Raw genomic sequence first — 27,406 nt, forward strand, 5'->3', positions numbered from 1 at the left:
CAGGGTTATCCGCTGATGCATCTGAAGATGCGATCCGGACCATTTTTCCAGCAGATCCCACTGAAAAGTTCTTGCGTGAAATCTGCCGAATGGAATCGCTTCGTAAGAAGCCACCATTTTCCCCAGGACCCTTGTGCAATGATGCACTGACACATTTCCTGGTTTTAGGAGGTTCCTGACTAGCTCGGATAACTCCCTGGCTTTCTTCTCCGGGAGAAACACCCTTTTCTGGACTGTGTCCAGAATCATCCCTAGGAACAGCAGACGTGTCGTCGGAAACAGCTGCGATTTTGGAATATTTAGAATCCACCCGTGCTGTCGTAGAACTACTTGAGATAGTGCTACTCCGACCTCCAACTGTTCTCTGGACCTTGCCCTTATCAGGCGATCGTCCATTTTCTTTGAAGAAGAATCATCATTTCGGCCATTACCTTGGTAAAGACCCGGGGTGCCGTGGACAATCCAAACGGCAGCGTCTGAAACTGATAGTGACAGTTCTGTACCACGAACCTGAGGTACCCTTGGTGAGAAGGGCAAATTGGGACATGGAGGTAAGCATCCCTGATGTCCAGGGACACCATATAGTCCCCTTCTTCCTGGTTCGCTATCACTGCTCTGAGTGACTCCATCTTGATTTGAACCTTTGTATGTAAGTGTTCAAATATTTCAGATTTAGAATAGGTCTCACCGAGCCGTCTGGCTTCAGTACCACAATATAGTGTGGAATAATACCCCTTTCCTTGTTGTAGGAGGGGTACTTTGATTATCACCTGCTGGGAATACAGCTTGTGAATTGTTTCCAATACTGCCTCCCTGTCGGAGGGAGACGTTGGTAAAGCAAAACTTCAGGAACCTGCGAGGGGGAGACGTCTCGAATTTCCAATCTGTACCCCTGGGATACTACTTGTAGGATCCAGGGGTCCACTTGCGAGTGAGCCCACTGCGTGCTGAAACTCTTGAGACGACCCCCCACCGCACCTGTTTGTACGGCCCCAGCGTCATGCTGAGGACTTGGCAGAAGCGGTGGAGGGCTTCTGTTCCTGGGAATGGGCTGCCTGCTGCAGTCTTCTTCCCTTTCCTCTATCCCTGGGCAGATATGACTGGCCTTTTGCCCGCTTGCCCTTATGGGGACGAAAGGACTGAGGCTGAAAAGACGATGTCTTTTTCTGCTGAGATGTGACTTGGGGTAAAAAAGGTGGATTTTCCAGCTGTTGCCGTGGCCACCAGGTCCGATGGACCGACCCCAAATAACTCCTCCCCTTTATACGGCAATACTTCCATGTGCCGTTTGGAATCTGCATCACCTGACCACTGTCGTGTCCATAAACATCTTCTGGTAGATATGGACATCGCACTTACTCTTGATGCCAGAGTGCAAATATCCCTCTGTGCATCTCGCATATATAGAAATGCATCCTTTAAATGCTCTATAGTCAATAAAATACTGTCCCTGTCAAGGGTATCAATATTTTCAGTCAGGGAATCCGACCAAGCCACCCCAGCGCTGCCCATCCAGGCTGAGGCGATCGCTGGTCGCAGTATAACACCAGTATGTGTGTATATACTTTTTAGGATATTTTCCAGCCTCCTATCAGTTGGCTCCTTGAGGGCGGCCGTATCTGGAGACGGTAACGCCACTTGTTTTGATAAGCGTGTGAGCGCCTTATCCACCCTAAGGGGTGTTTCCCAACGCGCCATAACTTCTGGCGGGAAAGGGTATACCGCCAATAATTTTCTATCGGGGGAAACCCACGCATCATCACACACTTCACTTAATTTATCTGATTCAGGAAAAACTACAGGTAGTTTTTTCACACCCCACATAATACCCTTTTTTGTGGTACTTGTAGTATCAGAAATATGTAACACCTCCTTCATTGCCCTTAACATGTAACGTGTGGCCCTAAAGGAAAATACGTTTGTTTCTTCACCGTCGACACTGGAGTCAGTGTCCCTGTCTGTGTCTGTGTCGACCGACTGAGGTAAATGGGCGTTTTAAAGCCCCTGACGGTGTTTGAGACGCCTGGACAGGTACTAATTTGTTTGCCGGCCGTCTCATGTCGTCAACCGACCTTGCAGCGTGTTGACATTATCATGTAATTCCCTAAATACGCCATCCATTCCGGTGTCGACTCCCTAGAGAGTGACATCACCATTACAGGCAATTGCTCCGCCTCCTCACCAACATCGTCCTCATACATGTCGACACACGCGTACCGACACCCAGCACACACACAGGGAATGCTCTGATAGAGGACAGGACCCCACTAGCCCTTTGGGGAGACAGAGGGAGAGTTTGCCAGCACACACCAAAACGCTATAATTATACAGGGACAACCTTTATATAAGTGTTTTCCCCTTATAGCATCTTAATATATAATCATATCGCCAAATAAGTGCCCCCCCTCTCTGTTTTAACCCTGTTTCTGTAGTGCAGTGCAGGGGAGAGCCTGGGAGCCTTCCCACCAGCAGTTCTGTGAGGGAAAATGGCGCTGTGTGCTGAGGAGAATAGGCCCCGCCCCCTTTTCGGTGGGCTTCTTCTCCCGTTTTTCTGACAACCTGGCAGGGGTTAAATACATCCATATAGCCCCAGAGGCTATATGTGATGTATTTTTAGCCAGTATAGGTACTTTCATTGCTGCCCAGGGCGCCCCCCCCAGCGCCCTGCACCCTCAGTGACCGTTGGTGTGAAGTGTGCTGAGAGCAATGGCGCACAGCTGCAGTGCTGTGCGCTACCTCATGAAGACTGAGAAGTCTTCAGCCGCCGATTTCTGGACCTCTTCTCTCTTCAGCATCTGCATGGGGGTCGGCGGCGCGGCTCCGGTGACCCATCCAGGCTGTACCTGTGATCGTCCCTCTGGAGCTAGTGTCCAGTAGCCTAAGAAGCCAATCCATCCTGCACGCAGGTGAGTTCACTTCTTCTCCCCTAAGTCCCTCGTTGCAGTGAGCCTGTTGCCAGCAGGACTCACTGAAAATAAAAAAACCTAATAAAACTTTTACTCTAAGCAGCTCTTTAGGAGAGCCACCTAGATTGCACCTTTCTCGGCCGGGCACAAAAACCTAACTGAGGCTTGGAGGAGGGTCATAGGGGGAGGAGCCAGTGCACACCACCTGATCCTAAAGCTTTTACTTTTGTGCCCTGTCTCCTGCGGAGCCGCTATTCCCCATGGTCCTGACGGAGTCCCCAGCATCCACTTAGGACGTCAGAGAAAGGTAAGTTTACAGAACAGCAGAACTCGTACCCCTTCCTGGATGAGGCTGCGCTTCACTACTGAGACGCGCGAGATGTCTCAGTCCGCTGTACCGCCAACAGCCTCAGATGTGCGGATAGGTGATACTTCTCTCCTGGAACTGCTCACAAAACCTCCAGTATCAACGCGTTTTCGGGGATCCGCCCCCTTTCTCAAGATCTGCTGTAGGAGGTCCAAATCTTCACATATATACCCATGGGAATTTTCTGATTGGATCTATCCAAATTCAATCATGGTGAACAGGTGGCGCTGATTTCTCACACATCCATTCTGACACGGTGAACATGAACTAAATACACTAGAGTCTATCACATTGTGCCTCCCAATATATATATATATATATATATATATATATATATATATATAATGGAGGCTATAATGGAACTAATTAATGCCAATGAATAGGTTTATACAATTAATTCCAATCAATCCCCATTCATACAGATCCTCCAGGTGTAACCCAAGAACATAAGGGAAGAGAAAAAAGAAAATTAATTAAAACACATCATTATCAAAACCATTTGGTTTCAAATTCTTTATTTAAACCGCCTGGTATCAATGTTCTCATCTCGAATACGGCTCGCATTTCTAATCTAGCTAATCTAATGGATCTATCGTAGGTCCTCCAATTGGGTTTAACTGTCTTGATCCCTGCAAAGAATCTAATATGGCTTGGATCACCACTGTGTACGTTCTTAAAATGCATAGAAACATTATGATTTTCATAGCCACGTTTGATATTTCTGACATGCTCTGTCAGTCTGTCCATTAGCAGGTGTACAGTATGTCCGATATATTGTTTGTTACACTGACATTCTAGTAGATATATCACGTATTTGCTGTTGTATGTAATGAAGGTATTGATTCTTTCTTTTCTCTTATTACTACTAGATATAACCTCTGTGACCTTTCTATCCGTCTTACAAGTTGTACACATAGAGTAGTCACCATATCTCTGAAACTCCTCTGTCAGAATGGAAATGTTATTTCTTGGTGTCACTATAGTACTGCTTACCAAGAGATCTTTAAGATTGTCGGCTCTCCTATATATGAACCGAGGAGACTCAGAGATGTGTTCTTTCAAACCAGGATCTGCATTTAAAATACCCCAGTGTTTTTTTTATAATACTTTCCCTATATTGATTTGTATATTTTGTAATGAAGGGCACCATATGTTTTACGTCTATATTTGTGCTCTTTTTAGTTGTGAGGATGGTGGAAATATTCATCTTTCTACATTTGTCAATTGTTTTATCTAGCAATAGATATTGCTAGTCAATATCTTTATAGCCCTTATCAATAAATTGTCGTTTCATTTCAATGGCTTGTTCATCAAACACCTTTATATCAGTACAATTGCGGCGCAATCTTTGAAATTGGCTGTTTGGAATACTAGATAGCCAATTTGCATGATGATTGCTACTCAAATCAATAGAAGCGTTGCAATCTGTTGGCTTGTTGTAATTACTCGTACAAATACGGTTCTCATCTACATAAATGGTTAAATCTAAAAAATGTATCACTGATTTCAAAAGTAAGTTTTATGTTCTGATTGTTGTCATTTAATCTTTCACAGAACGAGTCTAACGAGGTTCTTCCCCCCCTTCCAAATGAATATAATGTCATCTATATAGCGACTATATAGTACCAAGCTGGCAACCGCCTGCCAATCCGCCCATACAGCCGACTCCTCTCAATGGGCCATGAATAGATTGGCATACTTGGGTGCCAGCCTGGTACCCATCGCAGTGCCAGTGCACTGTAGGTAAAAATCCTCGCCATACCAAGAGAAATTGTTGGTCAAAATCATTGAAATACCTTCCACTATAAATTGTTTATGTAAGGCATTATGCTCACTCCTGTCTAAATAGAACCTGGTACCCTCTAAACCATGCTCATGCTGGATATTGGTGTAAAGTGCCGCTACGTCGGCTGTTACCAGTAAATAGCCTGGTTCCCACTCAATGGCGGCTAACTTATTAATAATAGATATAGTGTCCTTTAAATAAGAATTTACTTACCGATAATTCTATTTCTCGTAGTCCGTAGTGGATGCTGGGAACTCCGTAAGGACCATGGGAATAGCGGCTCCGCAGGAGACTGGGCACAAAAGTAAAAGCTTTAGGACTACCTGGTGTGCACTGGCTCCTCCCCCTATGACCCTCCTCCAAGCCTCAGTTAGGATACTGTGCCCGGACGAGCGTACACAATAAGGAAGGATTTTGAATCCCTGGTAAGACTCATACCAGCCACACCAATCACACTGTACAACCTGTGATCTGAACCCAGTTAACAGCATGATAACAGAGGAGCCTCTGAAAAGATGGCTCACAACAATAATAACCCGATTTTTGTAACAATAACTATGTACAAGTATTGCAGACAATCCGCACTTGGGATGGGCGCCCAGCATCCACTACGGACTACGAGAAATAGAATTATCGGTAAGTAAATTCTTATTTTCTCTGACGTCCTAGTGGATGCTGGGAACTCCGTCAGGACCATGGGGATTATACCAAAGCTCCCGGGAGAGTGCGGATGACTCTGCAGCACCGAATGAGAGAACTCCAGGTCCTCCACAGCCAGGGTATCAAATTTGTAGAATTTAGCAAACGTGTTTGCCCCTGACCAAGTAGCTGCTCGGCAAAGTTGTAAAGCCGAGACCCCTCGGGCAGCCGCCCAAGATGAGCCCACCTTCCTTGTGGAATGGGCTTTCACAGATTTTGGCTGTGGCAGGCCTGCCACAGAATGTGCAAGCTGAATTGTACTACAAATCCAACGAGCAATAGTCTGCTTAGAAGCAGGAGCACCCAGCTTGTTGGGTGCATACAGGATAAACAGCGAGTCAGATTTTCTGACTCCAGCCGTCCTGGAAACATATATTTTCAGGGCCCTGACTACGTCCAGCAACTTGGAGTCCTCCAAGTCCCTAGTAGCCGCAGGTACCACAATAGGCTGGTTCAAGTGAAACGCTGAAACCACCTTAGGGAGAAATTGAGGACGAGTCCTCAATTCTGCCCTGTCCGCATGAAAAATTAGGTAAGGGCTTTCATAGGATAAAGCCGCCAATTCTGAGACACGCCTGGCTGAAGCCAGGGCTAACAGCATTACCACTTTCCATGTGAGATATTTTAAGTCCACAGTGGAGAGTGGTTCAAACCAATGTGATTTTAGGAACCCCAAAACTACATTGAGATCCCAAGGTGCCACTGGAGGCACAAAAGGAGGCTGTATATGCAGTACCCCCTTGACAAACGTCTGAACTTCAGGAACTGAAGCCAGTTCTTTTTGGAAGAAAATCGACAGGGCCGAAATTTGAACCTTAATGGACCCTAATTTTAGGCCCATAGACAGTCCTGTTTGCAGGAAATGCAGGAAACGACCCAGTTGAAATTCCTCTGTAGGGGCTTTCCTGGCCTCGCACCACGCAACATATTTACGCCAAATACGGTGATAATGTTGTACGGTTACATCCTTCCTGGCTTTGATCAGGGTAGGGATGACTTCATCCGGAATGCCTTTTTCCTTCAGGATCCGGCGTTCAACCGCCATGCCGTCAAACGCAGCCGCGGTAAGTCTTGGAACAGACAGGGTCCCTGCTGGAGCAGGTCCTTTCGTAGAGGTAGAGGCCACGGGTCCTCTGTGAGCATCTCTTGAAGTTCCGGGTACCAAGTCCTTCTTGGCCAATCCGGAGCCACGAGTATAGTCCTTACTCCTCTCCTCCTTATGATTCTCAGTACCTTGGGTATGAGAGGCAGAGGAGGGAACACATACACTGACTGGTACACCCACGGTGTTACCAGAGCGTCCACAGCTATTGCCTGAGGGTCCCTTGACCTGGCGCAATACCTGTCTAGTTTTTTGTTGAGGCGGGACGCCATCATGTCCACCTTTGTTTTTTCCCAACGGTTCACAATCATGTGGAAGACTTCTGGGTGAAGTCCCCACTCCCCCGGGTGGAGGTCGTGTCTGCTGAGGAAGTCTGCTTCCCAGTTGTCCACTCCCGGAATGAACACTGCTGACAGTGCTATCACATGATTTTCCGCCCAGCGAAGAATCCTTGCAACTTCTGTCATTGCCCTCCTGCTTCTTGTGCCGCCCTGTCTGTTTACGTGGGCGACTGCCGTGATGTTGTCCGACTGGATCAGCACCGGCTGACCTTGAAGCAGAGGTTTTGCTAGGCTTAGAGCATTGTAGATGGCCCTTAGCTCCAGGATATTTATGTGAAGTGATGTCTCCAGGCTTGACCACAAACCCTGGAAATTTCTTCCCTGTGTGACTGCTCCCCAGCCTCTCAGGCTGGCATCCGTGGTCACCAGGACCCAGTCCTGAATGCCGAATCTGCGGCCCTCTAGAAGATGAGCACTCTGCAACCACCACAGGAGAGACACCCTTGTCCTTGGTGACAAGATTATCCGCTGATGCATCTGAAGATGCGACCCGGACCATTTGTCTAGCAGATCCCACTGGAAGGTTCTTGCGTGGAATCTGCCGAATGGGATTGCTTCGTAAGAAGCCACCATCTTTCCCAGGACCCTTGTGCATTGATGCACTGAGACTTGGCCTGGCTTTAGGAGATTTCTGACTAGTTCGGATAACTCCCTGGCTTTCTCCTCCGGGAGAAACACCTTTTTCTGGACTGTGTCCAGGATCATCCCTAGGAATAGAAGTCGTGTCGTCGGGATCAGCTGCGATTTTGGAATATTGAGAATCCAACCGTGCTGGCGCAGCACTATCTGAGATAGTGCTACTCCGACTTCCAACTGTTCCCTGGATCTTGCCCTTATCAGGAGATCGTCCAAGTAAGGGATAACTAAAACTCCCTTCCTTCGAAGGAGTATCATCATTTCGGCCATTACCTTGGTAAAGACCCGGGGTGCCGTGGACAATCCAAACGGCAGCGTCTGAGACTGATAGTGACAGTTCTGTACCACAAACCTGAGGTACCCTTGGTGAGAAGGGTAAATTGGGACATGTAGGTAAGCATCCTTGATGTCCAAAAACACCATATAGTCCCCTTCTTCCAGGTTTGCAATCACTGCTCTGAGTGACTCCATCTTGAATTTGAACCTTTGTATGTAAGTGTTCAAGGATTTTAGGTTTAAAATTGGTCTCACCGAGCCGTCCGGCTTCGGTACCACAAATAGTGTGGAATAGTACCCCTTTCCCTGTTGTAGGAGGGGTACCTTGATTATCACCTGCTGGGAATACAGCTTGTGAATGGCTTCCAATACTGCCTCCCTGTCTGAGAGAGACGTCGGTAAAGCAGACTTTAGAAAACGGCGAGGGGGAGACGTCTCGAATTCCAATTTGTACCCCTGAGATACCACCTGAAGGATCCAGGGGTCCACTTGCGAGTGAGCCCACTGCGCACTGAACTTCTTGAGACGGGCCCCCACCGTGCCTGAGTCCGCTTGTAAAGCCCCAGCGTCATGCTGAGGACTTTGCGGAGGCGGGAGAGGGCTTTTGTTCCTGGGAACTGGCTGTTTGTTGCAGCCTTTTTCCTCTCCCTCTGCCACGGGGCAGAAATGAGGCGCCTTTTGCCCGCTTGCCTTTATGGGGCCGAAAGGACTGCGCCTGATAATAAGGCGTCTTCTTAGGTTGAGAAGCTACCTGGGGTAAAAATGTGGATTTTCCAGCAGTTGCCGTGGCTACCAGGTCAGATAGACCTACCCCAAATAACTCCTCCCCCTTATAAGGCAATACTTCCATGTGCCTCTTAGAATCCGCATCACCTGACCACTGCCGCGTCCATAAACCTCTTCTTGCAGAAATGGACAGCGCGCTAACTCTTGATGCCAGTCGGCAAATATCCCTCTGTGCATCACGCATATATAGAAATGCATCCTTCAAATGCTCTATAGCAGGGCTGGCCAAACCAGTCCTCGAGATCTACCAACGGTTCACATTTTCCAGCCCACCTTGCAAGAGCACAGGTGTAGTCATTACTAATTAAGATGTGCTGCATTCATTCCTAACTGACAATTCTACAGATCTCCAGGAGGCCTGGAAAACATGAACTGTTGGTAGATCTCGAGGACCGGTTTGGCCAGCCCTGCTCTATAGTCAGTAATATATTGTCCCTATCTAGGGTATCAATATTTTCAGTCAGGGAATCCGACCACGCCAGGCCCGCACTGCACATCCAGGCTGAGGCGATAGCTGGTCGCAGTATAACACCCGTGTGAGAGTATATACATTTTAGGATATTCTCCAGTTTTCTATCGGCAGGTTCCTTTAGGGCGGCCGTATCAGGAGAGGGTAGTGCTACCTGTTTAGACAAGCGTGTGAGCGCTTTATCCACCCTAGGGGGTGTTTCCCAACGTGCCCTATCCTCTGGCGGGAAAGGGTACGATGCCAATAACCTTTTAGGAATTATTAGTTTTTTATCGGGGGAAACCCACGCCTCATCACACACTTCATTTAATTCCTCGGATACAGGAAAAACTACAGGCAGTTTTTTCTCACCAAACATAATACCCTTTTTAGTGGTACTTGTATTATCAGATATATGCAATACATTTTTTATTGCTTCAATCATGTAACGTGTGGCCCTAGTGGAAGTCACGTTTGTCTCCTCATCATCGACACTGGAGTCAGAATCCGTGTCTGTGTCTGCCATTTGAGGTAACGGGCGTTTTAAAGCCCCTGATGGCGTTTGAGACCCCTGGACAGGCACAAGCTGAGTAGCCGGCTGTCTCATGTCGTCAACTGTCTGTTGTAAGGAGCTGACACTGTCACGCAATTCCTTCCACAAGCTCATCCACTCAGGTGTCGACTCCCTAGGGGGTGACAACTGTATAATAGGCAATTGCTCCGCCTCCATCTCATTTTCCTCCTCAAACATGTCGACACAATCGTACCGACACACCGCACACACACAGGGAATGCTCTGATAGAGGACAGGACCCCACTAGCCCTTTGGGGAGACAGAGGGAGAGTATGCCAGCACACACCAGAGCGCTATATATATACAGGAATACCACTATAAAATGTGCTTTTCCCTTTATAGCTGCTGTTAGTATAAAACTGCGCCAAATTAGTGCCCCCCCTCTCTTTTTTACCCTTTTCTGTAGTGCAGGACTGCAGGGGAGAGTCAGGGAGACGTCCTTCCAGCGGAGCTGTGATGGAAAATGGCGCCCGTGTACCGAGGAGATAGGCTCCGCCCCCTTCTCGGCGGCCTTTTCTCCCGCTTTTTAGGTGAGTTCTGGCAGGGGTTAAAATACACCCATATAGCCCTGGGGGTTATATGTGGTGTATTTATGCCAGCCAAGGTGTTTTACATTGCTGCTCAGGGCGCCCCCCCCTAGCGCCCTGCACCCTCAGTGACCGGAGTGTGAAGTGTGCCTGAGTAACAATGGCGCACAGCTGCAGTGCTGTGCGCTACCTTGTTGAAGACTGATGTCTTCTGCCGCCGATTTTTCCGGACCTCTTCTTGCTTCTGGCTCTGTAAGGGGGCCGGCGGCGCGGCTCTGGGACCGAGCTCCGAGGCTGGGCCTGTGTTCGGTCCCTCTGGAGCTAATGGTGTCCAGTAGCCTAAGAAGCCCAAGCTGGCTGCAAGCAGGCAGGTTCGCTTCTTCTCCCCTTAGTCCCTCGATGCAGTGAGCCTGTTGCCAGCAGGTCTCACTGAAAATAAAAAACCTAAAACTAAACTTTCACTAAGAAGCTCAGGAGAGCCCCTAGTGTGCACCCTTCTCGGCCGGGCACAAAAATCTAACTGGGGCTTGGAGGAGGGTCATAGGGGGAGGAGCCAGTGCACACCAGGTAGTCCTAAAGCTTTACTTTTGTGCCCAGTCTCCTGCGGAGCCGCTATTCCCATGGTCCTTACGGAGTTCCCAGCATCCACTAGGACGTCAGAGAAAGTAGGATTTAGTTTCTACCACTAATGGTTGTAATTGGTGGTCTAAATAACAAGATAGATTCGCAGTAACAGAATTGACCCCAGCCACAATCGGACGGCCTGGGGGATAATTTAAGCTCTTATGCACTTTAGTTAGTACATATAATACTGGTATGGAAGGGTTATCTATCATTATATACGAAGCAACATCCTCTGTGATGGTATTATTTGCAGTGTACAAGTTGAGAAATACTTCAAAAGTGTCTATAAAGCAGCACTTTTTATGGTGGGGGAAAAATGTAGATTTTTTTCCTAAAGACTTTAACTGAAGGGTCGTATTTATTTTTAATATTGTCCTTTTTTTGTTCTGAAAAATTTTTAAGGTCAATTTTTTAATGAACTTTTGAAGGTACACGCAAGCCTCAACGTTATCAATCCTATTCGATGGGGCGAATTTTAAACCCCACTGCAAGATATCTTTTTCATCCTCTGATAAAAATAAGAATTTACTTACCGATAATTCTATTTCTCGTAGTCCGTAGTGGATGCTGGGGACTCCGTAAGGACCATGGGGAACAGCGGCTCCGCAGGAGACTGGGCACAAAAGTAAAGCTTTAGAACTACCTGGTGTGCACTGGCTCCTCCCCCTATGACCCTCCTCCAAGCCTCAGTTAGGATACTGTGCCCGGACGAGCGTACACAATAAGGAAGGATTTTGAATCCCGGGTAAGACTCATACCAGCCACACCAATCACACCGTATAACTCGTGATCTAAACCCAGTTAACAGCATGATAACAGAGGAGCCTCTAGAAAAGATGGCTCACTACAGCAATAACCCGATTTTTTGGTAACAATAACTATGTACCAGTATTGCAGACAATCCGCACTTGGGATGGGCGCCCAGCATCCACTACGGACTACGAGAAATAGAATTATCGGTAAGTAAATTCTTATTTTCTCTAACGTCCTAAGTGGATGCTGGGGACTCCGTAAGGACCATGGGGATTATACCAAAGCTCCCAAACGGGCGGGAGAGTGCGGATGACTCTGCAGCACCAAATGAGAGAACTCCAGGTCCTCCTCAGCCAGGGTATCAATTTTGTAGAATTCTACAAACGTATTTGCTCCTGACCAAGTAGCTGCTCGGCAAAGTTGTAAAGCCGAGACCCCTCGGGCAGCCGCCCAAGATGAGCCCACCTTCCTTGTGGAGTGGGCATTTACAGATTTTTGGCTGTGGCAGGCCTGCCACAGAATGTGCAAGCTGAATTGTACTACAAATCCAACGAGCAATAGTCTGCTTAGAAGCAGGAGCACCCAGCTTGTTGGGTGCATACAGGATAAACAGCGAGTCAGATTTTTTGACTCCAACCGTCCTGGAAACATATATTTTCAGGGCCCTGACAACGTCTAGCAACTTGGAGTCCTCCAAGTCCCTAGTAGCCGCAGGCACCACAATAGGTTGGTTCAGGTGAAACGCTGAAACCACCTTAGTGAGAAACTGAGGACGAGTCCTCAATTCCGCCCTGTCCGAATGGAAAATCAGATAAGGGCTTTTACAGGATAAAGCCGTCAATTCTGACACGCGCCTGGCCCAGGCCAGGGCCAACAGCATGACCACTTTCCATGTGAGATATTTTAACTCCACAGATTTAAGTGGTTCAAACCAATGTGACTTTTGGAACCCAAAAACTACATTGAGATCCCAAAGTGCCACTGGAGGCACAAAAGGAGGCTGTATATGCAGTACCCCTTTTACAAACGTCTGAACTTCAGGGACTGAAGCTAGTTCTTTTTGGAAGAAAATTGACAGGGCCGAAATTTGAACCTTAATGGACCCCAATTTCAGGCCCATAGACACTCCTGTTTGCAGGAAATGTAGGAATCGACCCAGTTGAATTTCCTCCGTCGGGCCTTACTGGCCTCGCACCACGCAACATATTTTCGCCAAATGCGGTGATAATGTTTTGCGGTTACATCCTTCCTGGCTTTGATCAGGATAGGGATGACTTCATCCGGAATGCCTTTTTTCCTTCAGGATCCGGCGTTCAACCGCCATGCCGTCAAACGCAGCCGCGGTAAGTCTTGGAACAGACAGGGTCCTTGCTGGAGCAGGTCCCTTCTTAGAGGTAGAGGCCACGGATCCTCCGTGAGCATCTCTTGAAGTTCCGGTTACCAAGTCCTTCTTGGCCAATCCGGAGCCACGAATATAGTGCTTACTCCTCTCCATCTTATCAATCTCAGTACCTTGGGTATGAGAGGCAGAGGAGGGAACACATACACTGACTGGTACACCCACGGTGTTACCAGAGCGTCTACAGCTATTGCCTGAGGGTCCCTTGACCTGGCGCAATACCTGTCGAGTTTTTCCCAACGGTTTATAATCATGTGGAAGACTTCTGGGTGAAGTCTCCACTCTCCCGGGTGGAGGTCGTGTCTGCTGAGGAAGTCTGCTTCCCAGTTGTCCACTCCCGGAATGAATACTGCTGACAGTGCTATCACATGATTTTCCGCCCAGCGAAGAATCCTTGCAGCTTCTGCCATTGCCCTCCTGCTTCTTGTGCCACCCTGTCTGTTTACGTGGGTGACTGCCGTGATGTTGTCCGACTGGATCAACACCGGCTGACCTTGAAGCAGAGGTCTTGCTAAGCTTAGAGCATTGTAAATGGCCCTTAGCTTCAGGATATTTATGTGAAGTGATGTCTCCAGGCTTGACCATAAGCCCTGGAAATTCCTTCCCTGTGTGACTGCTCCCCAGCCTCGCAGGCTGGCATCCGTGGTCACCAGGACCCAGTCCTGAATGCCGAATCTGCGGCCCTCTAGAAGATGAGCACTCTGCAACCACCACAGGAGGGACACCCTTGTCCTTGGTGACAGGGTTATCCGCTGATGCATCTGAAAATGCGACCCGGACCATTTGTCCAGCAGGTCCCACTGGAAAGTTCTTGCGTGGAATCTGCCGAATGGGATTGCTTCGTAGGAAGCCACCATTTTACCCAGAACCCTTGTGCATTGATGCACTGAGAGTTGGCTCGGTTTTAGGAGGTTCCTGACTAGCTCGGATAACTCCCTGGCTTTCTCCTCCGGGAGAAACACCTTTTTCTGGACTGTGTCCAGGATCATCCCTAGGAACAGAAGACGAGTCGTCGGAACCAGCTGCGATTTTGGAATATTGAGAATCCAATCGTGCTGCCGCAACACTACCTGAGATAGTGCTACACCGACCTCCAACTGTTCCCTGGATCTTACCCTTATCAGGGAATCGTCCAAGTAAGGGATAACTAAAATTCCCTTCCTTCGAAGGAATATCATCATTTCGGCCATTACCTTGGTAAAGACCCGGGGTGCCGTGGACCATCCATACGGCAGCGTCTGAACTGATAGTGACAGTTCTGTACCATAAACCTGAGGTACCCTTGGTGAGAAGGGTAAATTGGGACATGAAGGTAAGCATCCTTGATGTCCCGAGACATCATGTAGTCCCCTTCTTCCAGGTTCGCAATCACTGCTCTGAGTGACTCAATCTTGAATTTGAACCTCTGTATGTAAGTGTTCAAAGATTTTAGATTTAGAATCGGTCTCACCGAGCCGTTTGGCTTCGGTACCACAACAGTGTGGAATAATACCCCGTTCCCTGTTGCAGGAGGGGTACCTTGATTATCACCTGCTGGGAATACAGCTTGTGAATGGCTTCCAAAACTGTCTCCCTGTCAGAAGGAGACATCGGTAAAGCCGACTTTAGGAAACGGCGAGGGGGAGACGTCTCGAATTCCAATTTGTACCCCTGAGATATCACCTGAAGGATCCAGGGGTCTACTTGCGAGTGAGCCCACTGCGCGCTGAAATTCATTGAGACGGGCCCCCCACCGTGCCTGATTCTGCTTGTAAAGCCCCAGCGTCATACTGAGGGCTTGGCAGAGGCGGGAGAGGGTTTCTGTTCCTGGGAACTGGCTGATTTCTGCAGCCTTTTTCCTCTCCCTCTGTCACGGGGCAGAAATGAGGAACCTTTTGCCCGCTTGTCCACGAAAAAAGACTGCGCCTGATAATACGGCGTCTTCTCATGTTGAGAGGCGACCTGGGGTACAAACGTGGATTTCCCAGCTGTTGCCGTGGCCACCAGGTCTGAAAGACCGACCCCAAATAACTCCTCCCCTTAATAAGGCAATACTTCCAAATGCCGTTTGGAATCCGCATCACCTGACCACTGTCGTGTCCATAACCCTCTACTGGTAGAAATGGACAACGCACTTAGACTTGATGCCAGTCGGCAAATATTCCGCTGTGCATCACGCATATATAGAAATGCATCTTTCAAATGCTCTATAGGCAATAATATACTGTCCCTATCTAGGGTATCAATATTTTCAGTCAGGGAATCCGACCACGCCAACCCAGCACTGCACATCCAGGCTGAGGCGATTGCTGGTCGCAGTATAACACCAGTATGTGTGTAAATACATTTTAGGATACCCTCCTGCTTTCTATCAGCAGGATCCTTAAGGGCGGCCATCTCAGGAGAGGGTAAAGCGCCCTTGTTCTTACAAGCGTGTGAGCGCTTTATCCACCCTAGGGGGTGTTTCCCAACGCACCCTAAACTCCGGCGGGAAAGGATATAATGCCAATAACATTTTAGAAATTATCAGTTGTTATCGGGGGAAACCCACGCTTCATCACACACCTCATTTAATTTCTCAGATTCAGGAAAACTACAGGTAGTTTTTCCTCACCGAACATAATACCCCTTTTTGGTGGTACTCGTATTATCAGAAATGTGTAAAACATTTTTCATTGCCTCAATCATGTAACGTGTGGCCCTACTGGAAGTCACATTTGTCTCTTCACCGTCGACACTGGAGTCAGTATCCGTGTCGGCGTCTATATCTGCCATCTGAGGTAACGGGCGCTTTAGAGCCCCTGACGGCCTATGAGACGTCTGGACAGGCACAAGCTGAGTAGCCGGCTGTCTCATGTCAACCACTGTCTTTTATACAGAGCTGACACTGTCACGTAATTCCTTCCAACAGTTCATCCACTCAGGTGTCGACCCCCTAGGGGGTGACATCACTATTACAGGCAATCTGCTCCGTCTCCACATCATTTTTCTCCTCATACATGTCGACACAAACGTACCGACACACAGCACACACACAGGGAATGCTCTGATAGAGGACAGGACCCCACTAGCCCTTTGGGGAGACAGAGGGAGAGTTTGCCAGCACACACCAGAGCGCTATATATATACAGGGATAACCTTATATAAGTGTTTTTCCCCTTATAGCTGCTGTATTGTTAATACTGCGCCTAATTAGTGCCCCCCTCTCTTTTTTAACCCTTTCTGTAGTGTAGTGACTGCAGGGGAGAGCCAGGGGAGCTTCCCTCCAACTGAGCTGTGAGGGAAAATGGCGCCAGTGTGCTGAGGAGATAGGCTCCGCCCCTTTTTCGCGGACTTTTCTCCTGCTTTTTTATGAATTCTGGCAGGGGTTAAAATTCATCCATATAGCCCTGGGGGCTATATGTGATGTATTTTCGCCAGCCAAGGTGTTTTTATTGCTGCTCAGGGCGCCCCCCCCTAGCGCCCTGTACCCTCAGTGACCGAAGTGTGCTGAGGAGCAATGGCGCACAGCTGCAGTGCTGTGCGCTACCTTGGTGAAGACAGGACGTCTTCTGCCGCCGATTTTCCGGACCTCTTCTGTCTCTGTAAGGGGGCCGGCGGCGCGGCTCTGGGACCCATCCATGGCTGGGCCTGTGATCGTCCCTCTGGAGCTAATGTCCAGTAGCCTAAGAAGCCCAATCCACTCTGCACGCAGGTGAGTTCGCTTCTTCTCCCCTTAGTCCCTCGATGCAGTGAGCCTGTTGCCAGCAGGTCTCACTGAAAATAAAAAACCTAAAACTAAACTTTTCACTAAGCAGCTCAGGAGAGCCACCTAGTGTGCACCCTTCTCGTTCGGGCACAAAAATCTAACTGAGGCTTGGAGGAGGGTCATAGGGGGAGGAGCCAGTGCACACCAGGTAGTTCTAAAGCTTTACTTTTGTGCCCAGTCTCCTGCGGAGCCGCTGTTCCCCATGGTCCTTACGGAGTCCCCAGCATCCACTTAGGACGTTAGAGAAATATAATTACTTAAATTGTATATCGTTGTGCTTCTAGATTTAACGTCTTCCTCTGCACCCTTTATCTCTAAAGAAGCTGATCTCTGTACAGTTTTATCCTTATGCCACCCCTTTTGCCCATTCTTCTGGGTTTCTGGGAGCTCTGTCGGTCATCCGCTACTTCCCTAAAAAACGACCTCTACTATCACGGCTCCTAATGGGTCTATTGCTAGTACTGGGTCTAGGAGTATTAGGTCTGATGTTTCGATAATTAGGGAAGGGTTTTCTTATCATAAGAAAAATGTATTGTAATAATAAGATTTTACTTACCGATAAATCTATTTCTCGTAGTCCATAGTGGATGCTGGGGACTCCGTCAGGACCATGGGGAATAGCGGCTCCGCAGGAGACAGGGCACAAAAAGTAAGCTTTTAGGATCACATGGTGTGTACTGGCTCCTCCCCCTATGACCCTCCTCCAAGCCTCAGTTAGGTACTGTGCCCGGACGAGCGTACACAATAAGGAAGGATCTTGAATCCCGGGTAAGACTCATACCAGCCACACCAATCACACCGTACAACCTGTGATTTGAACCCAGTTAACAGTATGATAACAACGAAGGAGCCTCTGAAAAGATGGCCCACAACAATAACAACCCGATTTTTGTAACAATAATTATGTACAAGTAATGCAGACAATCCGCACTTGGGATGGGCGCCCAGCATCCACTACGGACTACGAGAAATAGATTTATCGGTAAGTAAAATCTTATTTTCTCTAACGTCCTAGTGGATGCTGGGGACTCCGTCAGGACCATGGGGATTATACCAAAGCTCCCAAACGGGCGGGAGAGTGCGGATGACTCTGCAGCACCGAATGAGAGAAACTCCAGGTCCTCCTCAGCCAGGGTATCAAATTTGTAGAATTTTACAAACGTGTTCCCCCCTGACCACGTAGCTGCTCGGCAAAGTTGTAAAGCCGAGACCCCTCGGCCAGCCGCCCAAGATGAGCCCACCTTCCTTGTGGAATGGGCATTTACAGATTTTGGCTGTGGCAGGCCTGCCACAGAATGTGCAAGCTGAATTGTACTACAAATCCAACGAGCAGTAGTCTGCTTAGAAGCAGGAGCACCCAGCTTTTTGGGTGCATACAATATAAACAGCAAGTCAGACTTTCTGACTCCAGCCGTCCTGGAATTATATATATATATATATATATATATATTTTCAGGGCCCTGACAACGTCTAGCAACTTGGAGTCCTCCAAGTCCCTAGTAGCCGCAGGCACCACAATAGGTTGTTTCAGGTGAAACGCTGACACCACCTTAGGAAGAAACTGGGGACAAGTCCGCAGTTCTGCCCTGTCCGAATGGAAAATTAAATATGGGCTTTTTTAAGACAAAGCCGCCAATTCTGACAATCGCCTGGCCGAGGCCAGGGCCAACAGCATGGTCACTTTCCATGTGAGATATTTCAAAACCACAGATTTGAGCGGTTCAAACCAATATGATTTGAGGAATCCCAACACTACGTTGAGATCCCACGGTGCCACTGGAGGCACAAAAGGGGCTGTATATGCAATACTCCCTTGACAAACGTCTGGACTTCAGGAACCGAAGCCAATTCTTTCTGGAAGAAAATCTATAGGGCCGAAACTTGAACCTTAATGGACCCCAATTTGAGGCTCATAGACACTCCTGTTTGCAGGAAGTGCAGAAATCGACCTAGTTGAAATTTCTTCGTGGGGCCTTCCTGGCCTCACCCACGCAACATATTTTCACCACATGTGGTGATAACGTTGTGCGGTCACCTCCTTCCTGGCTTTGACCAGGGTAGGTATGACCTCTTCCGAAATGCCTTTTCCCTTAGGATCCGGCGTTCAACCGCCATGCCGTCAAACGCAGCCGCGGTAAGTCTTGGAACGGACATGGTACTTGCTGAAGCAAGTCCCTTCTTAGCTCCCGAGGCCATTAGTCCTCTGTGAGCATCTCTTGAAGTTCCGGGTACCAAGTCCCTCTTGGCCAATCCGGAGCCACGAGTATAGTTCTTACTCCTCTACGTCTTATAATTCTCAATACCTTGGTTATGAGAAGCAGAGGAGGGAACACATACACCGACTGTTACACCCACGGTGTTACCAGGACGTCCACAGCTATCGCCTAAAGGTCTCGTGACCTGGCGCAATACCTGTCCCGTTTTTTGTTCGGGCGGGACGCCATCATGTCCACCTTTGGTCTTTCCCAACGGTTCACAATCATGCGGAAAACTTCCCGATGAAGTTCCCACTCTCCCGGGTGGAGGTCGTGCCTGCTGAGGAAGTCTGCTTCCCAGTCGTCCACTGCCGGAATGAACACTGCTGACAGTGCTATCACATGATTTTCCGCCTAGCGAAAAATCCTTGCAGTTTTGCCACTGCCCTCCTGCTTCTTGTGCCGCCCTTTCTGTTTACGTGGGCGACTGCCGTGATGTTATCCCACTGGATCAATACCGGCTGACCTTGAAGCAGAGGTCTTGCTAAGCTTAGAGCATTATAAATTTGCTCTTAGCTCCAGTATATTTATGTGGAGAGAATTCTCCAGACTTGATCACACTCCCTGGAAATTTTTTCCCTGTGTGACTGCTCCCCAGCCTCTCAGGCTGGCCTCCGTGGTCACCAGCATCCAATCCTGAATGCCGAATCTGCGGCCCTCTAGAAGATGAGCACTCTGTAATCACCACAGGAGAGACACCCTTGTCCTTGGATATAGGGTTATCCGCTGATGCATCTGAAGATGCGATCCGGACCATTTGTCCAGCAGATCCCACTGAAGAGTTCTTGCGTGAAATCTGCCGAATGGAATCGCTTCGTAATAAGCCACCATTTTTACCAGGACTCTTGTGCAATGATGCACTGACACTTTTCCTGGTTTTAGGAGGATCCCGATTAGCTCGGATAACTCCCTGGCTTTCTCCTCTGGGAGAAACACCTTTTTCTGGACTGTGTCCAGAATCATCCCTAGGACCAGCAGACGTGTCGTCGGAACAACTGCGGTTTTGGAATATTTAGAATCCACCCGTGCTGTCGTAGAACTACTTGAGATAGTGCTACTCCGACCTCCAACTGTTCTCTGGACCTTGTTCTTATCAGGAGGTCGTCCATTTTCTTTGAAGACGAATCCTCATTTCGGTCATTACCTTGGTAAGAACCCGGGGTGCCTTGGACAATCCAACGGCATCGTCTGAAACTGATAGTGACAGTTCTGTACCACGAACCTGAGGTACCCTTGGTGAGAAAGGCAAATTTTGGGACATGGAGGTAAGCATCCCTGATGTCCCGGGACACCATATAGTCCCCTTCTTCCCGGTTCGCTATCACTGCTCTGAGTGACTGCATCTGGATTTGAACCTTTGTAAGTGTTCAAATATTTCAGATTTAGAATAGGTCTCACCTAGCCTTCTGGCTTCAGTACCACCATATAGTGTGGAATAATACCCCTTTCCTTGTTGTAGGAGGGGTAATTTTATTATCACCTGCTGGGAATACAGCTTGTGAATTGTTTTCAATACTGCCTCCCTGTCGGAGGGAGACATTGGTACAGCAGACTACAGGAACCTGCGAGGGGGAAACGTCTCGACATTCCAATCTGTACCCCTTGGATACTACTTGTAGGATCCAGGGGTCCTGTACGGTCCCAGCGTCATGCTGAGAACTTGGTAGAAGCGGTGGAGGGCTTCTGTTCCTGGGAATGGGCTGCCTGCTGCAGTCTTCTTCCCTTTCCTCTATCCCTGGGCAGATATGACTCTTATAGGGACGAAAGGACTGAGGCTGAAAAGACGGTGTCTTTTTCTGCAGAGATGTGACTTAGGGTAAAAAACGGTGGATTTTCCAGCAGTTGCCGTGGCCACCAGGTCCCATGGACCGACCCCAAATAATTCCTCCCCTTTATACGGCAATACATCTTTGTGCCGTTTGGAATCTGCATCACCTGACCACTGTCGTGTCCATAAACATCTTCTTGCAGATATGGACATCGCATTTACTCTTGATGCCAGAGTGCAAATATCCCTCTGCGCATCTCGCATATATAGAAATGCATCCTTTAAATGCTCTATAGTCAATAAAATACTGTCCCTGTCAAGGGTATCAATATTTTTAGTCAGGGAATCCGACCAAGCCACCTCAGCTCTGCACATCCAGGCTGAGGCGATCGCTGGTCGCAGTATAACACCAGCATGTGTGTGTATACTTTTTAGGATATTTTTCAGCCTCCTATCAGCTGGCTCCTTAAGTACGGCCCTATCTGTAGATGGTACCGCCACTTGTTCTGATAACAATAACAATAACTTCTGGCGGGAAAGGGTATACCGCCAATAATTTTCTATCGGGGGAAACCCACGCATCATCACACACTTCATTTAATTTATCTGATTCAGGAAAAACTACAGGTAGTTTTTTCACATCCCACATAATACCCTTTTTTGTGGTACTTGTAGTATCAGAAATATGTAACACCTCCTTCATTGCCCTTAACGTGTGGCCCTAAAGGAAAATACGTTTGTTTCTTCACCGTCGACACTGAAATCAGTGTCCGTGTCTGGGTCTGTGTCGACCGACTGAGGTAAATGGGCGTTTTACAGCCCCTGACGGTGTTTGAGACGCCTGGACAGGTACTAATTTGTTCGCCGGCCGTCTCATGTCGTCAACCGGCTTGCAGCGTGTTGACATTATCACGTAATTCCATAAATAAGCCATCCATTCCGGTGTCGACTCCCTAGAGAGTGACATCACCATTACAGGCAATTTGCTCCGCCTCCTCACCAACATTTTCCTCATACATGTCGACACACACGTACCGACATACAGCACACACATAGGGAATGCTCTGATAGAGGACAGGACCCACTAGCCCTTTGGGGAGACAGAGGGAGAGTTTGCCAGCACACACCAAAACGCTATAATTATACAGGGACAACCTTTATATAAGTGTTCCTCCCTTATAGCATTTTAATATATATTCATATCGCCAAATCAGTGCCCCCCCTCTCTGTTTTAACCCTGTTTCTGTAGTGCAGTGCAGGGGAGAGCCTGGGAGCCTTCCCACCAGCATTTCTGTGAGGGAAAATGGCGCTGTGTGCTGAGGAGAATAGGCCCCGCCCCCTTTTCGGCGGGCTTCTTCTCCGGAGTTTGTGATATCTGGCAGGGGTTAAATACATCCATATAGCCTCAAGGGCTATATGTGATGTATTTTTCGCCATACAGGTATTATACATTGCTGCCCAGGGCGCCCCCCCCCCCGCGCCCTGCACCCTCCGTGACCGCTGTGTGAAGTGTGCTGACAACAATGGCGCACAGCTGCAGTGCTGTGCGCTACCTGATGAAGACTGAAAGTCTTCTGCCGCCTGGTTCCGGACCTCTTCAATCTTCAGCATCTGCAAGGGGGGTCGGCGGCGCGGCTCCGGGACGAACCCCAGGGCGAGACCTGTGTTCCGACTCCCTCTGGAGCTAATGGTGTCCAGTAGCCTAAGAAGCCAATCCATCCTGCACGCAGGTGAGTTCACTTCTCTCCCCTAAGTCCCTCGATGCAGTGAGCCTGTTGCCAGCAGGACTCACTGAAAATAAAGAACCTAAAAACTTTTTCTAAGCAACTCTTTAAGAGAGCCACCTAGATTGCACCCTGCTCGGACGGGCACAAAAACCTAACTGAGGCTTGGAGGAGGGTCATAGGGGGAGGAGCCAGTACACACCATGTGATCCTAAAAGCTTACTTTTTGTGCCCTGTCTCCTGCGGAGCCGCTATTCCCCATGGTCCTGACGGAGTCCCCAGCATCCACTAGGACGTTAGAGAAATATTTATAATGTACATTTTATTACTATGTATTTTTTAATTGTATAAACATATTCATTGGCATTAATTAGTTCCATTATAGCCTCCATTATATATATATATATATATTGGGAGGCACAATGTGATAGACTCTAGTGTATTTAGTTCATGTTCACCGTGTCAGAATGGATGTGTGAGAAATCAGCGCCACCTGTTCATCATGATTGAATTTGGATAGATCCAATCAGAAAATTCCCATGGGTATATATGTGAAGATTTGGACCTCCTACAGCAGATCTTGAGAAAGGGGGCGGATCCCCGAAACGCGTTGATACTGGAGGTTTTGTGAGCAGTTCCAGGAGAGAAGTATCACCTATCCGCATGTCTGAGGCTGTTGGCGGTACAGCGGACTGAGACATCTCGCGCGTCTCAGTAGTGAAGCGCAGCCTCATCCAGGAAGGGGTACGAGTTCTGCTGTTCTGTAAACTTACCTTTTTTACTCTGTTGAATAAATTCCCTGACGGGATTTTTTACCTTTATCCACCTGATATCCATTTATGGTCATCTATCCACGGTCAACACTGGTGTTGTGGGTTAAATTGGAGGTCCAGGACGGAAGTGCATGTTTAAAGATACCTTTTAGTGACGTCATCCATTTATTTAAAGTGAGTGTCATTACATTAGAGAGAGACACAGCAAGGACGGGTGATCCTATTGATCTGATCCACCTTTAACAGTATATACTTGGCGTGGAGTTTGCATAGCTATTTTTATGTATAAGAACTCCAACCTATAGCACTCAGCGATGCATACTTCACTTCATCTTTTTCTCTGTCACTGTCCTGTCACCCCTCGTATGAAGTCTCTCTTAGTCCTGTCACCCCTGAAGTCTCTCTCATAGTCCTGTCACCTCTCACATGAAGTCTCTCTCATAGCCCTGTCACCTCTCACATGAAGTCTCTCTAATAGTCCTGTCACCTCTCGCATGAAGTCTCTCTCATAGTCCTGTCACCTCTCGCATGAAATCTCTCTCATAGTCCTGTCACCTCTCGCATGAAGTCTCTCTCATAGTCCTGTCACCCCTCGTATGAAGTCTCTCTCATAGTCCTGTCACCCCTCGCATGAAGTCTCTCTCATAGCCCTGTCACCCCTCGCATGAAGTCTCTCTCATAGTCCTGTCACCTCTCACATGAAGTCTTTGTCATAGTCCTGTCACCTCTCGCATGAAGTCCCTCTCATTGTCCTGTCACCCCTCGCATGAAGTCTCTCTCATAGTCCTGTCACCTCTCGCATGAAGTCCCTCTCATTGTCCTGTCACCCCTCGCATGAAGTCTCTCTCATAGTCCTGTCACCTCTCGCATGAAGTCTCTCTCATAGTCCTGTCACCTCTCGCATGAAATCTCTCTCATAGTCCAGTCACCCCTCGCATGAAGTCTCTCTCACTGTCCTGTCACCTCTCACATGAAGTCTCTCTCATAGTCCTGTCACCCCTCGCATGAAGTCTCTCTCATAGTCCTGTCACCTCTCACATGAAGTCTCTCATATAGTCCTGTCACCTCTCGCATGAAGTCTCTCTCATAGTCCTGTCACCTCTCACATGAAGTCTCTCTTAGTCCTGTCACTCCTCGTATGAAGTCTCTCTCATAGTCCTGTCACCTCTCACATGAAGTCTCTCTCATAGTCCTGTCACCTCTCACATGAAGTCTCTCATATAGTCCTGTCACCTCTCACATGAAGTCTCTCTTAGTCCTGTCACTCCTCGCATGAAGTCTCTCTCATAGTCCTGTCACCTCTCACATGAAGTCTCTCTCATAGTCCTGTCACCTCTCACATGAAGTCTCTCTCATAGTCCTGTCACCTCTCACATGAAGTATCTCTCATAGTCCTGTCACCCTCTCGCATGAAGTCTCTCTCATAGTCCTGTCACCTCTCACATGAAGTCTCTCTTAGTCCTGTCACTCCTCGCATGAAGTCTCTCTCTTAGTCCTGTCACCTCTCACATGAAGTCTCTCTTAGTCCTGTCACTCCTCGCATGAAGTCTCTCACTGCCCTGTCACCTCTCACATGAAGTCTCTCTCACTGTCCTGTCACCTCTCACATGAAGTCTCTCTCATAGCCCTGTCACCTCTCACATGAAATCTCTCTAATAGTCCTGTCACCTCTCGCATGAAGTCTCTCTCATAGTCCTGTCACCTCTCGCATGAAATCTCTCTCATAGTCCTGTCACCTCTCGCATGAAGTCTCTCTCATAGTCCTGTCACCCCTCGTATGAAGTCTCTCTCATAGTCCTGTCACCCCTCGCATGAAGTCTCTCTCATAGCCCTGTCACCCCTCGCATGAAGTCTCTCTCATAGTCCTGTCACCTCTCACATGAAGTCTTTGTCATAGTCCTGTCACCTCTCGCATGAAGTCCCTCTCATTGTCCTGTCACCCCTCGCATGAAGTCTCTCTCATAGTCCTGTCACCTCTCGCATGAAGTCCCTCTCATTGTCCTGTCACCTCTCACATGAAGTCTCTCTCATAGTCCTGTCACCTCTCACATGAAGTCTCTCTCACTGTCCTGTCACCTCTCACATGAAGTCTCTCTCATAGTCCTGTCACCTCTCACATGAAGTCTCTCTCATAGTCCTGTCACCCCTCGCATGAAGTCTCTCTCATAGTCCTGTCACCCCTCGCATGAAGTCTCTCTCACTGTCCTGTCACCTCTCACATGAAGTCTCTCTCATAGTCCTGTCACCCCTCGCATGAAGTCTCTCTCATAGTCCTGTCACCCCTCGCATGAAGTCTCTCTCATAGTCCTGTCACCCCTCGCATGAAGTCTCTCTCACTGTCCTGTCACCTCTCACATGAAGTCTCTCTCATAGTCCTGTCACCTCTCACATGAAGTCTCTCTCATAGTCCTGTCACCCCTCGCATGAAGTCTCTCTCATAGTCCTGTCACCCCTCGCATGAAGTCTCTCTCACTGTCCTGTCACCTCTCACATGAAGTCTCTCTCACTGTCCTGTCACCTCTCACATGAAGTCTCTCTCATAGTCCTGTCACCCCTCGCATGAAGTCTCTCTCATAGTCCTGTCACCCCTCGCATGAAGTCTCTCTCACTGTCCTGTCACCTCTCACATGAAGTCTCTCTCATAGTCCTGTCACCTCTCACATGAAGTCTCTCTCACAGTCCTGTAATCCCTCTCATAGTCCTTTATCCGTCCCACGTATGGAATACACTATCATTCATGATAGGATAGGCCCCCAGGATCAAACACCTTCTGAACACACAAATCTGTAGTACACTCTACCATACTCCCATCTGTCTCAATTAAACTCTAGTAATTAGATGCATGTGAAATAACGAACATTACTTACCCTGGTGCGAGTCATATTGTACTGAATGGTTCTGATCACTACTAAGATGAGGAGACTGCCCAGAGAGATTTCAGTCAGTACACGCTCAGAATACCAAGTTATGTTCTTCAGTATCTGCAAAGACAAGACCGGACCATCACTATGTGACAACTAGAGACATCGCTAATTGCTAAATGATTAGTGAATTATACCACATTGCTCCTGAATTGCAGATATGGGTAATGCTCTGCATTCTGCCCGGTGGGCAGGGAAGACTGGTCACTGAGCAGCTGGCACTGAGGCCTCCTGTAGCCATGCTAGCCCCTGACTGCTGTCCGCTATCTCAGCAAAGGCCTTGTCCCTCTTGGATGAACGTATTTGCCATTTCTCATTATTAGCTCATCGTACTACAGTCCTGCAAGTTTTGCCCACTTTATCAGTTAGGTGTTACTGTGCGGACACCCCCCACACCTGCAGCGTTGCAGGAAAAGCACTGTGCGCAGACTTTACGTCTTGCATTCCTCTCCACAATACACCCTCAAGACAACTGCCCTTCACACCATGTGAGTAACCAGCAGCGGAATCGCACATGGGAGCCCCCCTGCGCTACAGCCACTAAGGACCTTGGGCATCCTGGTATTTGTGGTTCCACAAGCACTAGTATGCACAAACAGCCAATGGCATCTAGGAGCTGCTGGGATAAGTAGTTCTATCATCATATTTAATAAAATGTTACTATTATTAACACCCTTGCATGTAGCGTGTCAGGATTTCCCAGGCACTGCAGTAGCGGGCTGATTGGATGGGGGAAGCCCGCACTTGTTTCCCTGCTTTAGCGGTAACATGTTCCAGAACGCAGCGCCGGTGGCGCACTAAAAGGCGGTATTTTGTGGTTGGTTTTTGGTGCTGTCATTATCATCATCCATGATCGCCTTACCATCAGAGACGCGCATATTAATCGCCTACAACGTGAGCACGCCCTTACAGACACGCATCTGTCCCCGATCCATCACACCAGCCGCAGCAGGACGCAACACGCATTGTGTATATTACTGTAAATGTGGTCTTTATAGATTTACGTCTGATCCT

The 27,406-nt window shown here is 48.3% G+C and overlaps 1 protein-coding gene across 1 annotated transcript in view; it reads right to left on the bottom strand.

The window, feature by feature from the left end:
• The window catches only part of DYM (dymeclin), a 532,360-nt gene that overhangs the window by 290,870 nt on the left and 214,084 nt on the right, over positions 1-27,406 (bottom strand). The window contains exon 10 of the mRNA XM_063958471.1: positions 26,339-26,452. Within this exon, the coding sequence (XP_063814541.1) occupies positions 26,339-26,452 (114 nt within the window). The remainder of the gene's footprint in view (positions 1-26,338; positions 26,453-27,406) is intronic.

This window comes from Pseudophryne corroboree, chromosome 1 (assembly GCF_028390025.1).
Source record: "Pseudophryne corroboree isolate aPseCor3 chromosome 1, aPseCor3.hap2, whole genome shotgun sequence".
NCBI classification, from domain to species: domain Eukaryota; kingdom Metazoa; phylum Chordata; class Amphibia; order Anura; family Myobatrachidae; genus Pseudophryne; species Pseudophryne corroboree.